Below are 18,086 nucleotides of genomic sequence, written 5' to 3'. Positions count from 1 at the left end.
ACTGACCATACCCCAACTGGGTATGTACATAGGTACGTGAGTACATGAACCAACTCTACAACCCAAGGATAAGGTGTCCCAGGCAGATATCCTTCTACCCTAGAGTGCGGTCCATTGACCCGTACTTGCATGTGTCCTACTTGGCATGGTGCCAAGTCTACATAACCATCCGGCCACAGATGGCCAACATGCAATGTCCAAACTAAGGATTGGCAGGCGCCTGGGTGCTCAACACATCAGCTACTCATACAGGGGGCCTTACAAAATAGAGCAACCCGTCACCCACACAGTTACAATGACAAGGGTGGGGCATTGATTTCCAACAATGAATTATACATTGGTCTCGACGAATATCCCGGAGGCCTTGCTTGTAGAAAGGCAAACACTTAAAATTCGATAAACTAAACATCAAAATACATGAGAGCACTATTGCAAGGTGGTGGCATTGCTAAAATTCTATGGAGAGAGGATGCACCTCTCTACTCCAAAACATGTAGATGCAAGGTGCCTAGGGAATCATACATCCTTGATAAACTTAGTTAGAAGTTGGACCGCCGTAGCTTCCATTCAAGACACTCGAAAGATTATTGAGCAATTTTGACCAATTAACTTCTATTGTACTTTTGCACTACTCAGCATTCCATGTGTTATGGGTTCTACATGCTGCTGTTATCCAATAGAAGCTGCTGTGATCAAATAAGAGCTCTATGTGCAGATGCTCAAGTGAAGCTCAGCACAAAAGTGCGTATTTCCATAGGTCCCAATTCAACCATGAGTTCATCCGGATCAACAGGGCCACCCCTTATTGCCTGCTGCACTTGATCACCACTTCCATCTACTTTCCAATTCAAACGTGCTTTCATGGCGGACTTCTGTTGATTGGCCGAAAGACTCATCTCTGTAATGCTTTTTATCTGTAAAGACCACATTTTGGATCAAGCTCACACAGCAACTACAGAAAATAATTACACAGAAAGCAACCCCAAAAATGCCAGTTCATCTACTAATCCCCTGCTATTATACTTTAATACACTTCATCAACTCAAACAAGCCTCTTAAAGGAGAAGTCACCTCTTGGTCTGGAAAAACTTTCTTCAAATCCACATATGCTTTTGAGGAAAGCTCCTTGTCTTCATCTACCTGAAAATAACAATGTTGTTATAATTTAAGAATCAGAACAGTACATATTTTCTTAATGTTGGAGGATTTATTCATTCATCATTTCATTCTCAATGTCAACTGAGTGCTACATGCTGTCTCAATGCCACATAATCAAATCATAATCTACAAACCGTGTCACAATGCCACAATACTCTGTCATGCGTAGTCATAATGCCACATCACCAAATCATACTCTGTTATAAGCAATGCCACACCATCAAATCATACTATACTGCCACATCACGATGCCATGTCATTGAATCTCAATGCTATGCCGCAATGCCACATCATCAAATCATACACCCATTTTGTCAACAAGGTTAGGTAATGAAAAAAATGACTAGGTTCCAAAACACACGTGTCACTACACGTATTTACATGTACAAAGTTTTGATTGTCAATGCAGAGAGTTTATGCAACTATGAGTTTTTACCGCATAAAGGTGGGCGAGGCGGAGAAGAGTGTGCCCATCCTCAAGCTCCTGTTTGAGGGTCATAAAATTTAGACTTTTAATCATGGAAAGTAAATCAGTTCATATTTTCACAAGCCAAATACCTGAAGAGTTATGAGTGCAACATTCTCAGGCAAGTTATAGTCATTGTTCATTGCTGAGAATGCAGGGATGTGTGAAGGAGTCCAGCTTTCTCCTTCATCCTGTCCCCAAAGTAGAGATTTAAAAAATAATAAAATCAGAGGACTCTAAAAGCACTAGAAAACCAAACATGACTTGTTCTTGAGGATTTTTTTTCCTTTGTCTTCCCACCAGAGTTGTGAAAGCAAGCTGCAAAGGAGAGTACACTTCTTGTCCCATGGAGCGGCGCCACCTGGAGCCCTCATTTGTAGGGTCCACATGTAAGAACAACTTTCCTTGGACCTTACACACAATATTAAAATGGTGAATTTTCAACGTGAAGAAAATGCATATATATAGTTCCTTGGACCTTCAACATGTACACACAATAATTATAATGAAATAAATGTGTGGTGCCTCCACCAGTGGGGTGTAGCTTGGTAGATATTGAACCCAGATCCTTGCCCTAAGAGGTGAAACCCTTAACCACCAGGCTACACACACCCATGGAACTATAATCCTTGTTAATATATGAGCACACTTTTTCTCATACCCTAGCCTAACTATTAATTTGGATTACCAGATCCATTTTTCTTTTAAAAGAAGTTGAAAAATACCTTCCTGATCCTTTGTTCATTTGCAGAAATACATGATAAAGTCTGCGGGTGCACTCACCAGGCTACACACACCCATGGAACTATAATCCTTGTTAATATATGAGCACACTTTTTCTCATACCCTAGCCTAACTATTAATTTGGATTACCAGATCCATTTTTCTTTTAAAAGAAGTTGAAAAATACCTTCCTGATCCTTTGTTCATTTGCAGAAATACATGATAAAGTCTGCGGGTGCACTCACTATTACACAAAAAATTTGCACCAGGCAATGATATTATTAACAAATTCTGAAATTCCCTACAAAAATGGTATTAAGTGGTTTATATATTGACCTTTCCACGTGCACGTAGAGAGGATCCAAAAAACTTATAAGCTCTCATGGTGAGTGACAGATAGTGAGGCCTCATAATAGCTTCCCACATCAAAAGTGCCGCTTAAAGCTTTGCCTACTGCCCTTAATCATCATCATTGTCGTCGTCAGTATCATTATCATCATCATCATCTCCCTTTATCATCGTCCTCAAGCAGTTCCTCCCACACAGCACCCTCAGCCCAAGTACCTGTGGCATCAGTACTCCCACCATTGTCGTTCTCCGGAGCCTCAATCATGTCAAAGTCAGCCCCCATTCACCAGTGATCCGCAGGGGGAAGGCCCTGCTGCACCTGTATCCAAAGGTAGGCACGGTCTAATGTTGAGGGGACCCACATGGTCCTTCCCAAGACAAAGCAACACCCACTGGGCTCTCGGTCCCAGAACCGACCACCTGAGTAACAAGCTGGCTGCTGCAGAGAAGACGCAAACCTCTTCCTGGTTCCTCCACAGGACCAAATGCAAGGGAGGGACCATTATGATTGCAGCCCGGGAGAAGCTTCTTGCAATGCACCTTCCTGCCTACTGTCAAATGATGCTCCTGAATCATAAGGACTCATTGAAGTTCTTCACTCACTACCATCTTGCGCCGAATGAAAATGGCATGTCCGAGAACACATACTTTCCATGAGACAATCCACATGGCTAAGAGAAGAGGCTGCGGGCCCTAGAGGGCCTCTCCTCGAGCGTGCGAGGTTTTGGGAGTCGGTTTGAAGAGTAATTGCAATCTGTCCAAGGCTGCAACCGGTTGAGATGAGCACCAATACTTGAAGACATGAAGGTCCACTTGGCACTTGCTACCAATTCGCCATGTATGTTCCTGTTGGCGGCAAAGCTGAGATGGAAGAAGATGAACAAATGAACCTGTTGGGCCTTCTCCTAGAAGTCGGGAACTCTCGACCCAGCTTGGCCAATGGCCTCTGGGATCCTAAGGTCACCAGGGAGTGTGAGAAGCCAATAGCCCGCTGTCTTCTGAGGGCCTTGTCCATTAAGGTGATGTCCCATTCCTGCTTGGGGACAACACTCAGGGAGAAGGAAAAAGACCGCCGCTCCGACAACTGGGGGGGCGGGCGGGTGGGGGGGGGGGGGTGGGGGGGATAGCAGTGAATGATACACACATGGAGTAGCCCCACCATCTCCACTATGGGACTGGTGTCAAGGAGGCACCTGAAAAAGGCCTCCAACAGAGACTCCAGGGAGAGGGCTGAAATAGGTGAGGAAAATATGAAGGTCTCCACCGGGTTTGAATATTGCTGCCAAGACTTGTACATGGGCCATGCTGTTTTAGGGACTACAGGCGGCCACAATCATCACTTTGCTAGGAGGAAGCTAGAGTAGGGGGGTAGGGGTTGCCTATGGCAACGGAGTCGAGGAAGAGTGTAAGATCTCCATAGACCACGCCCAAGGATCATTTGACCTAGAACCAAAACCCTAGCAAGGTTTCATAGACCCGACATCGTGACTGCGATGGATTGTGGCTAGCAATGCCTAGTACAACTTGAGACCTTGGATGATAGCACTTCAAAATTTAGAGACAACACAAGAACAGTGGAAGGCAAGGCATAATTCTCTCACAAAGAAGAAAAAGAAGCCATAACTCAAGCAAGGAAGCTTGGTCATGAGGTTTGATGCATAGTTACCAAGGAACGGGAACGGTGGAATGTTTGGACCCCTGGGAACGGGAACGTTTTGAGCCCCTGGAACGGGGGAACGCCACGTCAGCAAACAAAACTAATGGAATTTTGAAAAATGTCATTTTAAATGATGAATTTTAAGTAGGATAGGCTAAAACTTCCAGGGGGAACGTTTCCTTTGGCCATTCCTTGTGGGAGAACATTCTGGAATGTTTCGAAACTTCTAGGAGTGAAAAAATCAAAGAGCAAAAAAAATCAATGAAGTATCCAAGTAATAAATGAAAACGTTATATATAAATTTAATGAAATGTAACATAATTAAAAAACAATTATTATTTCAATCAAATTTTCACTCTTAAACACTTTTTGAAAAGTATGAAAGGGGATGTAAATTGCCTAGTAGTTCATTTATGTTGCTCATAAAAAAATACTTCATCATGAACAACAGTTTTACAACAAAATTACTTACAAATGTAAAATTTTGTCAGCACACGTAAACAAATTTTTTATCCTCCTTGGGACTTACCTCTCTTCTCAATGCAGAGAAGAATACACGGCCACACTACAAAACCAGTTGTTTAAATAGCTATCCTAAAATTTTATCATACAATAGACTCTGTTGTACGATAAACTGTATCGTACGATATGTCACGATGGAAATGAAATGTACCAAATTGATGATGTTAAGCCGAACTATACATCTGAATTTTTTTATTTTTATTTTCATCCAAAGATCCTTCTATTAGTTAAAGAAAAAACAGCCACGAAGGGCTAAGTACAACCACGAAGGGCTAGATACAAACTCGCCTCCATGTCAAGGCGAGGATCAAATAATCAAAAGGTGGAGAAAGATGCACTTTCCCTCTGGTGGTCTTTATTGCCAAGTGGGATTACCACCTCTATCAGTGAGAAATGGGCTAGGCCGCTAGAGCCTCAAGAAAGCTTCCCGCCGCTTCTGCATGCTGTTAGAGCCTCCCTGCAACTTCTCCTACTGACCGTGGAGAGTATGGATGATGTCGAGCCAAATGCTCTCGATGGACTCCGCAGGCGGAGTGTGGGTACCCTTGATAGCTTCGCTGCATCTAGCTCTGCATATGTGCCAGACTGCTACTACAAATTTCCCATCTCTGGCATAAGCCTGGTCTCCAGTGATGAGTAGATGAGACTGGGACTGGTACTGCCGAAATACGAAGGTGAGAGACTTGAAGGGCTAGCCCTCCACCTTCCTCCTCGTAAGCCTTGGTGACCTTAGCCTCTGTGGCCCAAGTGACAATGCCCCATGTAATGGTACGGGTTGAGGTCCTCTCCATCGTGAAGATGCAAAGGATCCACTGCCAAACTTGCTGAGCCTTCGGGCAATCCCAAACTCAGTGTCGCTGAGACTCCCGAGGGTGGCCGCACCTCGGACAAGCTGTTAGTTGACCACCAATGGCCAACAACGTACCAACCGCCAAACTCCTGTGTGCCGTCAACCAAAGAAAGAGGGTGATCTTTAGAGGCCGAAAACTATCCCAAAGCCTCTTCCAAAAATCTAAGAGAAAACACTGTGAGAGGCCCTGTTGACTGCCAATGTAGTGCTGCTGCTAGGGTGCCATCAACCTGCGACATCTGAATCCTGCGGCCTAGCAGTGCCTTGTATGCAAAAAGGGGGCCTCTATGCTCCTAACCATAGAGGTGAGAGGATTGTCTTTTGGAAATCTCTCACTACGTTTATGCCTCATGCTGACCATTGGATTATTTGTGGGGATTTTAACATGGTTGAGATGCCAATGGATAAAAGAGGTGGACATGAGGGCTTGGTGCTTCCTCTTGAGAGAGTGCCTTGGGAGAGGTTGATACTCTCCATTCATGGCAAAGATTGTTGGCATGAGGATGATTTTATGTGGATGATTGGGTGCTTGATACAAGGGGCCATACTTTTATTGCTGCAAGCACTTTAAAATCGGATCATTGCCTAGTGGTTTTATGCATTAGAGATCTGAGTCACCATGGATCAGCACCTCATGTACACATCCCTGATGATTTGTTCTCAGATGCAAAGCTATCACGTCAAACGCTTGATATTTGGAGATCTCATGATTTCTCGAAGGCCTCACAAAGCCTAGCCTCTGCTCTCTGTGATATTAGCGACTTTTATCACATGTGTGCCCTTTCTAAGAGGCAAGAGTAGAAACATCCTCATGGTCACTGGGTTGTAGACTCTTTACGTACTGTTAAGGTAGAGCTTCATCACTCTCTTGAGCAGCGTGCAGAGTACCGCTACCATGTCCAGAAATCCTTTTGGACCCAAATGGGTAGCAGATGCAACAAACACTTCTTTGCTACTCACGACCCATCTCATGCCAGAGATAGTGTCAGGTAGTTACTGCAGGATTCACATGGCACTCTTCATTCAGATCCTCTTATGGTTAGACAGATTGCCACTGATTTCTATTGCCAGCTTCTTAGTGATGAGCCTCATTCTAACTTGAGACGCAAGTCATAGAGGAAGGTTTGGAATGCATTGCCACATTTGATTACTGAGGAGATGTGTGCCGTTCTGGATGTCCCTTTTTCTATGCAAGAGTTTGGTCATGCTCTTCATGCCTTACCTCATGGTAAGTGTCCAGGGGAGGATGGTCTCCCTTGTTTTTTTCATTACTTTTTGGGATGAGATTGGGGCAGAGATCAAATTGGCTCTCCAGGAGATGTGGGACACAGGTTCTATGCCTTCTTCTCTCACTGAGGGGCTTATCTTCCTTATCCCTAAGAGTGTGGATAAGACCTTGATTGGACAGTGGAGACCTATCACCTTACTTGGGACTGCATATAAGATTCTTGCTAAGGCAGTGAGCATTAGATTGCAGCTAATTTTGCATGATGTCATTCATGATACTTAGAATGGATTCTTACACGGAAGGAGCATCTTTGATAACATTTTGTCGTTTTGGCACGCCATGGAATAGGCCAAAGCGAGTAATCAGCCTTTAGCCTTCTGCTTTTGGATTTTGAGAAGGCTTATGATAGAGTGGAGTGGGACTTCCTTGAGGGTACTCTTAGCCATATGGTTTTTTCTCAGAGATGGATAAGGTAGTGAGCATTAGATTGCAACCAATTTTGCAGGATGTCATTCATGATACTCAGAATGGATTCTGACATGGAAGGAGCATCTTTGATAACATTTTCTCGTTTTGGGAGGCCATGGAATAGGCCAAACCGAGTAATTAGCCTTTAGCCTTCTGCTTTTGAATTTTGAGAAGGCTTATGATAGAGTGGAGTGGGACTTCCTTGAGGGTACTCTTAGCCATATGGGTTTCTCTCAGAGATGGATCAGGGGAGTTTTAGGCATGTATCGTGATGCCCACAGTAGTGTGCTCGCTTGCGGTGATAGAGGAGAGTGGGTTCAGATCTCTCTCAGTACGCTAGGGATGCCCTTTAGCCCCATTATTATATATCATAGTTGTAGAGGCCATGAGCATCTTTCTCCGCTCCACTATTGGTATTTCTACATTGAGGTTGCCTCTTCGTAGTCAAGAGGAGCTGGTTGACTCTGAGTTAGCTGATGACACAACCATGTTCTTGGAGGCCTCACACATATGTTGATGTTCGTTCTCGGTGGCACTAGAAAAGTTTTATTTGGCAGTAGGGGCCCTCATTAATTGGCACCTGTTGGTTTTTGGATAAGCGACTCACCGAGAGTTGCTTGGGGTGCAGAGCTTGGTTTTACTTGGATCAATAGAGGATGCACTACTAGATATTTGGGATGCTAGGTTGGGGTTGATATTTCTCTTGCAAAGTAGTTTGCTTCAGTGCTTGTGATATATGGAAGAAGCTTCTTTATTGGAGCTCCAGGAGATTGGATTTAGCCTCCAGAGTATCGATGGCTAATCAGGTAATTCTTGCCTCGGCTTGGTTTATTGCCTCTTGTTGGTGCTTCTCTTGTGCGTGCATTGGTCAATTGCCGAGGTTGATCCGCAATTTCCTTTGGTCAGGTTTGGGTGGCACCACAGACACATGTGCCAGAGTAACTTGGCTCTCAGTTATTTAGCCAAGACGAGAGGGGGGGCTGAATATTATTGATCCAGATGTTCAGTGCAAGGCGTTGCTTTGTAAACTTGGGGTTAGAGGTTTTCTACCAAGCACTGAGCCTTGGAAGGATTTTTCCCAACTCTTCCTACTTACCTAGGGCGATGTTCTGGGTAGAAGACGCTTCGCCCTTGCCACCACCAGTTCTACCGCCCCACAACCACCACAGGCTAAGATCAATCAAGTAGTGATTGAAGAGCCATCAGAAGATGTTGAGTTGGTGCGAGAATTAGAACTTAGAGTGGGGAATACTACGAGGACATGGGTGAGGTCACGCCAGAATATTATGTCCTATAGAATAATACGCAAGTACCTGTGTTTCAAACCACGGTACAATGGAAGGGTAAGGGAATAAACTCAAATATGAGAAGAGGACCTTACAATGCTATGGCTCTGCAGAGCAGTGGACCACATCGAGTAGCCGAGTGCCCAAACAAGAATATGAATCATACACACCAACCACAACAAGTGGCGACCATGCCCAATGACATGCCAGTGCTCACTTGCACTAAATGTGGAATTGATCATTTGATCAAAGATTGTCCCTACTGAGCAAGTGGTTCTACTTCTACTACTAAATCAGGCCACCATCTGACCATTAGTGTACAATCTGGGAAGATCACACCACTCAATGTCCTAACACAAGCTCGATGTACATCCCGTGTTCGGAGAGATTGGCTACCCAACACGGTTTTTGTTCACGGAGGCAGATATCAGGACACCATCTTTCCCTCTTATTGTAACCATTGTCAGAGCAAGGAGAAGTATGAGACCATTCTTGTGACAGAGGCTTCCTAGGTCTTTGGATGAGGTTGACCGACAACCTATTATGTGGAACAAGTTCATTAGGGATGAGGCTGGTTGGCCACTTGGTGCATCTCGTTACATGCATTGGTCAGGATGGGAGAGATGTGCATATACAGTCCAGCAACAAGGAGAAGTGTGGGACCATTCTTGCGACAAAGGCTTCCTAGGTCTTTGGATGAGGCTTACCGACAACCTATTATGTGGAACGAGTTCATTAGGGATGAGGCTGGTCGGCCACTTAGTGCATCTCGTTACATGTAGTGGTCAGGATGGGAGAGATGTGCATATACAGTCCACCAAGTGGCCGTTCGGCCACTTGGTGCATCTTGTTACATGCAGTGGTCAAGATGGGAGAGATGTGCATGTATAGTTCTTGCTTGGAAGACCTTTAAGAGTCTTCTGGTGGATCGGAGAGGGGGCTCTCGCATACGTATTGATCAGATTGATGCAACTATACCGCATGACTGGCCCTCTGGGACCTTTCATGGAGATTATCATCCGAGATGGCTGGGAGTTTTTTCTAGGATAGAGGTACCTCTGCAGGTCATTGCTCTCCCGAGCCAGGAGGCTATAGATTGCATCATCTATTCTATCATGCTTGAATGGAGTTTGAGGAGATGTAGCATGGAGGGGATCATCCTAGATACCAGGCTTAGTCCAGTAAGGATTGTTGGTCATTTAGGGAAGCACTGGCTCATTGATCCTTCTCCTCAGATAGTGACTCATGGCTCTTGGTGTTTGTGGCTGTATGGTGGCAGTCCTATTACATATCTTCAGTGGGATCTAGGTGAGTGGGAGTGGATTGATGCCTCCGATCCATTGATGCCTTCTGCTTTTTTTCCCCCAAAAAAAAGAGACTTATATTATTAAGTATGAAAAAGTTTTACGAGAAGGGAGATTTCAGACGAAGCAAGGGGGGAATCTCCATGCCTTGCGTTGCCAGCAAGGCCCCATGTGAGAGTGAAAAAATATCTATGATCCCATTCTCTCATGAATTGGCCACGTTTTCTCTCTACAACCCTCGAAGATCCTTGAATCCTGGCCCAAGTGGCCATGAGTGTGCGGATAATATCACACTAGATCCTGCAAATGCACTGTGTATCATAAACCAAAGTGCCCTCCATGGCCTCAGTGCATCTAGCCTTCTAGATGTGCCAAGCTATGATGCTAGCAATGATCTCCCATGCAATGTCAAATCTCTGTGCTAGAGGTACGTAGCCTGACTCTGGCATGTCTTGAAGACAGAACTGCCAACCCACTCCCTAGGTAACCCGCATGATCATATCTCTATTGTTCCCTTCAAGCCTGATTTGCGCGCCTGACTGTGTCAACCAAGCAATAGCACCAAAACAACTGTAGGCATCCCTCCTCATCCTTCCAAAAAGGTGTGCTGTTGCGATCCAAATCCTTTGTCTCCCTACACTCCCATGAGCAATGGTAGACAATCTTTGAAGCTCCTCCACATCTTGGACAAATTGGGCTAGCGCCAATGACTGATCTCTACTGGTTGGTGATAAGGCCACCATGTAAGAAAGCCAAATAAAAGAGGAAATCTTCGTTTCCTTGTACAAGCGCCACAACCTCGCCAAAAAGCTCCCTGAATGTCTAGGGTAATTCCATAAGCCTCCCAATGCGGTCTAGAAGAAGGGACCTCCGGATTTGTCCGGAACCAAGTGTGTGCCTAGTGTAACTGAAGAAAGGCATACTTTTCATGGGGTTAAAAGCATCCCTCCACTTCCATTCACCAAGGTCCCAATGCAAGTATTTGATAAGACACCCATCATATAACCAGAGGCTCCAAGAGTCTACAATCATCCCTTGAGGGGGATCAATATAGATGTGCTTCCCTGTCCTACCCACCACTCTCACTGGCCAGACCGATGGACTCTCAATGGTCTCTTGCCCAAAACTTCTCTCCAAAGCCATCTATCCTAAATGGAGTAAAAGACTGGTACATCGTCCTCACCCGAAGTGGGAAGACACATGACCTGAAGAGGTACCCCTATCCCTGAAAATACCCCAAACCATAAGTGACGAGGCCCTTCCATGAAGTTCCCTATGATCCAATGGTTAGGTATGGCTACATTCATCTGCATAATCCTCTGACTGCTGCTCCAAGAGGTCTACAGAGTAAAGCCTTATAGTGCAACTCTAGGTCAATGATATTGATCAATGTGGAAAGCACGGAGGCATGCCTCCGAAGCCTCCAAAAGAATAGTAGCATCATCTGCTAACTTTGAGTCGAGCAATTCTTCCTCTTTGCCAGGAGGCATCCTGAGGCCCAAGACCCCAAGGGTAACCCTGAGAAACTTGCTCATAGCCTCCGCTGCTATAAGGTAGAGTAGTGGAGCTAAGGGGATCCCTGCGTCACGGAATGAGAGATCTGAAAGTGCTCACCACGCCCCCCACAGACCGAGACTGTGCTATGGGCCTCCCTATACATGCAAGAGACCCCTCTGATCCATTCCTAGGAGAAACCCATCCATGCCGTTGTGCCTTCCAAGAAGTCTGTCATAATCTTTTTCAAAGTCTAGCAAGAGAACGACAAGGGGTTGTTGGCTAGATTTAGCCCACTCCACAACTTCCCATAATGAAAAGATGTTATCGAAAATACTCCTTCCTTGGAAAAAGCCATTTTGTGCATCATGAATAATTCTCTGAAGAACATGCTGAAGCCTCACACTCATTGTCTTCACTAAGATTTTGTACGCATATCCAAGTAGAGGGCCTCCACTATCTAATATTGGTCTTGTCCCCACCTTTTGGGACAAGGTGGATAAGACCCTCCGTGTTAAAAGGGAGCATCATACCAGTACACATCTCCAGGAGAGCAGTAGCAACATCATCACCAATGTAATCCCAAAATTGCAAAAAGAAGGATGGAGAGAGGCCACTATCCCCTGAGCATTTGCCTTTTGAGAGGGCGTGCAAAGCATGTCTTAGCTCAACCTTCGAAAAGGGGGCATCCAAAGAGGTGCACATATCATCTGTAATAAGCTTGGACATGCCCTCCCAGACTTTCTGTTGTGCATTATCTCTATTAGAAGAGTGGGCCTCTACAGAGAGCAAGGTCTAATAAAAATCTGAGGCAAAACTCCTCACCTTATTTGGATCAGTATGAAACTCTCCCTGAGATCTCCCTGAGATTCATGCAAGGCATCTCAAACTATCCCTATTGTGCATCGTTCCATGTGCTGGAACATCTCTCGGTACTGCTGTAGTCGGACATGAGCAAAGTTGCGCTTGCCCCCCCCCCCCCCCCCCCCGTCGTTGCTGCCTGCGCCCCTCTTCACCACCCTGCTTGCGCATGCGCCGCTTCCCCTTTGCCGCATGTCTGCCCTCCCCCCTCTGCCCTGCCCAGTTGCGCCCCCCTTCTCTCCCCTTGCTTCCTGCCTTCGCCTATGCTCCTGCCCACCTGCACCCCCTTCTCTCGCCCTGCCTCCGCCTTCGCCCTCCCTGCTCCCGCCTGTGCCTCCCCTGCTCCCCGCCTGTGCCTCCCCTACGTCCCCCCATCCCCTTTTCCAGTCGTCTGGCCCCCCCTTTGTCCTGCCTGCCAGTGTCGCTAGCCCACACCCCCCCCCCCCCCCCCCCCCCCCGCGGGTCGTGCCTCTTGTCTTGTCGCCTCCCCTTCTTCCATCATTGTCGATAGCGCCCTTAGCTTGTGGGCTTTTCTTTATTTTTTGGCAAGTTCGGCCTCTTGTAGTCTTCGCCCCCAGAAGGACTCCATGGCAGTTGCTCTGTCTCCCCCGACCGAGGCCGCTGTTACCTGCCTTTCGTTTTCTGAAGCGGACCTGGAGCTTCTCACTACGACTATCACATCCCTAGAGGCCTCCACTTTGGTATGCAAGGACTATCGGTAGCCGCTCGCGCATGGCCAAATCAGAGATCTTCTTCAGGCTAGCCTTTTGGGTGTGCCTACAAAGATCTCAGATATTCATCCTTCGGGGTGTGGCTTCTACGAGGTTGGAGTTCGACTCACCAGCGGCGTCTGATCTTTTCATGTAGCTGAGACCTGTTGCACTGCATACGGCTCAGGCCTTCTTTGCACGGTGGTAGCATGGCTTCGACCTGGCATCCGACCCCCTAGCTGGAGTTTCAGGCTTTCCCGTGAGAGTTTGCTTTCCATGCCTTGAGAAGGAATACCTTCCTCTTCTCCTAGTGATTGGTGGTGCCATCAAGAGAGTGATGGAATCCCCCCCCCCCCCACTGTTGCCTCGGCCCTCGTAGGAGTAGCCAGGATTCCAACTCTCTGCATCTGTGTTGCCTAGCCGAATTATGTGCCTCACATGATATCTATTCCCAGCCTTCGGGGCGACCCCATTATGTAGCAAGTGGAGTATTCCGGCCTTCTGGGCCAATGCTTCATTTGCAGGCACATGGGTCATCTGGCCAGAGCTTGCCTCGAAGTCAGTCTAGGGAGACTGCCCCCGGTGGTCCCCCGCCACAATGGCTTCCTGCTTAGATCCGCACTAGGGGGGAGGGCAGACATGTGCATGCACCGCTTCCCCTTTGCCGCATGTCTGCCCTCCCCCCTCTGCCCTGCCCACTTGCGCCCCCCTTCTCTCCCCTTGCTCTTGCCTTCGCCTATGCTCCTGCCCACCTGCACCCCTTCTCTCGCCCTACCTCCGCCTTCGCCCTCCTGCTCCCGCTTGTGCCTCCCCTGCTTCCGCCTGTGCCTACCCTACGTCCCCCCCATCCCCTTTTCCAGTCGTCTGGCCCCCCTCAGTCCTGCTTGCCAGTGCCGCTATTCCACACCCCCCTCCCCGGCTCGTGCCTCTTGTCTTGTCGCCTCCCTTCTTTCCATCATCGTCGATAGCGCCCTTAGCTTGTGGGCTTTTCTTTATTTCGGCAAGTTTCGGCCTCTTGTAGTATTGCCCCAGAGGACTCCATGGCAGTTGCTTTGTCTCCCCCGACCGAGGCCGCCTGCTTTTCGTTTTCTGAAGCGGACCTGCAGCTTCTCACTACGACTATCAGATCCCTAGAGGCCTCCACTTTGGTATGCAAGACTGTCGGTAGCCGCTCGCGCATGGCCAAATCAGAGATCTTTTCAGGCTAGCCTCTTAGGTGTGCCTACAAAGATCTCAGATATTCATCCTTCGGGGTGTGGCTTCTACGAGGTGAGTTCGGACTCACCAACGGCGTCTGATCTTTTCATGTAGCTGAGGACCTGTTGCACTGCATACGGCTCAGGCCTTCTTTGCCACGGTGGTAGCATGGCTTCGACCGGGCATCCGACCCCCTAGCTGGAGTTTCAAGCTTTCCCGTGACAGTTTGCTTTCCAAGCCTTGAGAAGGAATACCTTCCTCTTCTCCTGGTGATTGGTGGTGCCATCAGGAGAGTGATGGAATCCCCCCCCCCCCCCCACCCCGTTGCCTCGGCCCTCGTAGGAGCAGCCCGGATTCCAACTCTCTGCCTCTGTGTTGCCTAGCCGAATTATGTGCCTCACATGATATCTATTCCCAGCCTTCGGGGGCGACCCCATTATGTAGCAAGTGGAGTATTCCGGCCTTCCGGGCCAATGCTTCATTTGCAGGCACATGGGTCATCTGGCCAGAGCTTGCCCTCGAAGTCAGTCTAGGAGACTGCCCCCGGTGGTCCCCCGCCACATGGCTTCCTGCTTAGATCCGCACTAGGGGGCTGAGGGAGGAGCAGATTCCTAGGCACAACGGAGTAGCAAGTACCCACCATGGATGACCCACGAGCCGGAGAGTGGTGAACGGTCCCTGCTTGAGTCGCCAATCGAGCACTAGAGCTGAGCGTCACCGCCGTGTGCGTCAGGTTGGCAGCATACAAGCATACAGGAGGATTCGGTTTTGTCAAAGAAACATTATGAGAATTTATCTCTAGATTTTTCTGTTGGTGACGCGCCCTTGCCAGTCCCTCTGACCCCACTGGTATGGCGACCGATCCCTCGTTGAAATCCCCCCCCTCCCCCCCAAGAAAAAAAAAACTCCCAACGTTCTGAGAGGCTGACCAACCTCTCTAAGCCCCCAGTGAGCCCATCCCCACAACCGTCCTCTCCGATGGATATCTCCCAGCAGCACCCCTCCCCCACGCCTCCACCCCTCCGCCCTCCCTCACCTCCTCACCCCCCCCCCTCTCCTCTCCCTGCTTCATCGGTTCTCTGAGCTGATAGAGATGACCATTGTCGCTTCCCCCGTGAGGGCTCTTCCACCAGAGTCCCCAAGTGGGGCTCCTAGGATCCTGGGACAGCCAATGGATTATAGTTTCTTTTGATGTCTACCGGCGGAAGGGACCGACATTTTCGAGGAGACAGTAGCCCTTGTTCGGGTATGTGTGGTTTTTCACCACTCTAGGCTCTCTGCGCCAGATAATGGTGCGATGATCTTCTCTTTCCCCTTCAGTGCAGCCCCGGGGACAGAGTGGGATCCTGAGATGGTGGTAGTTACCATCTAAGGCCAGGCAGTCGAGCTCTCCCAACACCTCCAAGATCTTCGCATCACCAACATTCTCACCCATTTCTGGTCCTTGGATAGGATGGAGCTTAGAGGTTCTGCTCATCGAGGATAGGACGGGGAGATGGTAGTCTCCAGCTTGGGGGTGCTGCTTTTTGTCTTCATGCATACTTCTGTCACGTGGTACCTCTTTCCCCCTCTTACAGATACCTCTATTGTGATAGATGGAGTCTAGAGCATGCATACGCTCGCGCTCGTACAGAGTGGCATCACATGGAGGACAGGATTAGTGCCCACCTAGCGCGCCTTTGCCCCCGCATGGATTGTGATTATTCCCCGTCTAAACCCTCACCCAAGGCTCTTCAAGTGGAGGGAAGTTTTGCTAGTGTGGCATCATATAGAGACTGACATGCGGATTGTTACATGGAGCATTCACGGCTTAGGGGGCCCTCAGTGCTTTCAGAGACGAGGTGTCCTACGAGGCGAGCTCCAGAGAGCCATGGTTGGGGGACCCATAGACATTTTATTCCTCTAGGAGCATCACCTCTCAGAGGGGCACACCTGCAAATGCGGGAAGATTCTTTCAGGAAGGAGTCACACTTTCTGGTCCCCATCTTTTAGCCCCTGTGGGACGCAGGGAGGGGGGTGTATTTCTGAGCTCAGTACGGCAGACCCTCCCTCTCAGGCTGACTTTTGGTGCTTGGGTGGTGAATTCAACATGATAGAGGCAACAGAGGACAGACTTGGGGGTGGCACGACCACAGTTTCAGGAGCAGAGTAGTCAGCTTGGGAGGAGATGGTTCTTGCAGTCAGGGGACAGAATCCTTGGCATCTTGTAGAGTTTGGGTGTAGCCCTGGGAGCCTTTGCTTCTCGAGATTGGATAGGAGGAACACCGGCCCCAACCTCTAGACTTGACAGATTTTACGTGGATGAGTGGGCTTGCAGCCGAGAGGATATGATTGATATTTTGGCAGGCACTACATTTTCTGACCACGCCCTCGTTATTTTGTCCTTAGAGGACCCTTGGAGGCATGACAGGAAGATGAGCTCGAGGATCCCAGACAGCCTCATTCAGGACCTAGAGATTTGCAATAGGATAGAGTAGATTTGGGCGGAATTGGATTTTCTTTCAGGTTCTGCTGTGCGCACAGTGGATGAGGGCTTAGGGGAGATCACCTATTTCTTGCAAGAGGCAGCCCAGAGACAATTAGAGGGTTTCCGAGAACAGGAGAGGAGTTTGCGGAGGAGTCTTGCCTCTCTACAGCGGCTTCAGGAGAGGTCCCCGGATAGTCAGTGGATCGAGAGCTAGTGCTTGCTGCCACTGGCAGCACAGAGATTAGATCCATAGAGGAGAGGAGCGTGGAGTACAAGTATCATGCCACGGCCTCTCTGGACTCAGGCAGGCGATAGAGTCATAGGGGATTTCATTGAGATAGCCGGCCCCCACAGGAGGAGAGACAATATTCACAGGTTGCGTGGCCAACATGGAGCTTTTGTTTCAGACCCCCCCCCCCCCACATGGACTTTTTCGATCCCTCCTCACTGGTGCCCCAATATCTCCACAGGTGGTGGAAGCACGCGAGAGGGTTTGGCGGCATATGGGGCAGGTGGCCAGAAGTGATGGGAGGCCAGCCAGGGCCAAGGTGGCATGGCGAGTGATCATTCAACCACGTAGCAGAGGGGGGCATGGCCTCATTGATCCTGCTATTCAGAGCCGTGCCCTGCTGGGCAAGTTGATTGTCAGAGGACTCCTTCCCAGTGGTGAGCCCTGGAAGTATTTCTTATTGGCCCGGATTTCAGCCCGCACTCCAAGCCTTGGGGGCCCGTGGCCGCAGAGTACCTGATGGATCTTCATAGAGATGAGAGCCTGTGGTTTTAGCCTAGCTTTTGAGGACAGATTTGCAGCCATTTTACTTCGGGCTAGGGATCATCTTAGGCCAGCCCTCAGACAGATAGTTTCGGTTGCCTCAGAGGAGCGGCTCTGACAGCCTTTGGTCGTGAACCCCTTGATCCGTTTACCCAGTGGCCACATGTTAGGGGCTCGGTCACATGTATCTTGGGGAGCCTTGAGCACAGGACCAGCCACGTCTCTTGGAGATTGGATTGCACATAGGAAGTTAGCCTTGGAGGAGTAGAAGAGAGGCCTGACAGGGATCCTGGGTCGAGATAGACTCAGCATCGACATTGACTCAGCTATCCCTTAGGAGTGGCTGATGCCTATTCCACACCCAACCCCCCTAGTGTGGTTAGGAGTGTTTACTAGACACAATATCCTTGTGGTGGTCCACGGAGCAGATGAAGATAGTGGTTTGCTCACTTTTTCTATTGGGCAGACTAGAGAGATCAAAGCGTCCCTTGGAAGATTCTAGAGGCTGAACCTTGTAGAGGGTGAGGGTGATCGGTTTTCGGGCATGGGAATGGGACATAGATTCAGCACCGACC

General features: G+C 48.5%; 1 protein-coding gene across 1 annotated transcript in view; it reads right to left on the bottom strand.

Moving 5' to 3' along the window:
• Window positions 1-267: 267 nt before the first annotated feature.
• Window positions 268-18,086, bottom strand: part of LOC147634561 (alpha-mannosidase At3g26720-like) — a 188,564-nt gene continuing 170,745 nt past the window's right edge. Inside the window, exons 26-30 of the mRNA XM_086803267.1 lie at window positions 1,925-2,035; window positions 1,717-1,815; window positions 1,595-1,642; window positions 1,072-1,140; window positions 268-914 (exon numbers count right to left, since the gene is read on the bottom strand). Of these exons, the coding sequence (XP_086659393.1) occupies window positions 720-914; window positions 1,072-1,140; window positions 1,595-1,642; window positions 1,717-1,815; window positions 1,925-2,035 (522 nt within the window). The 3' untranslated portion in view covers window positions 268-719. The remainder of the gene's footprint in view (window positions 915-1,071; window positions 1,141-1,594; window positions 1,643-1,716; window positions 1,816-1,924; window positions 2,036-18,086) is intronic.

Source organism: Cibotium barometz, chromosome 10, assembly GCF_041138505.1.
Source record: "Cibotium barometz isolate CiBa-2024 chromosome 10, ASM4113850v1, whole genome shotgun sequence".
NCBI lineage: Eukaryota > Viridiplantae > Streptophyta > Polypodiopsida > Cyatheales > Cibotiaceae > Cibotium > Cibotium barometz.
The sequence above is the reverse complement of the archived record's forward strand: the minus strand, read 5'-3'. Positions and strand labels throughout refer to the sequence as shown.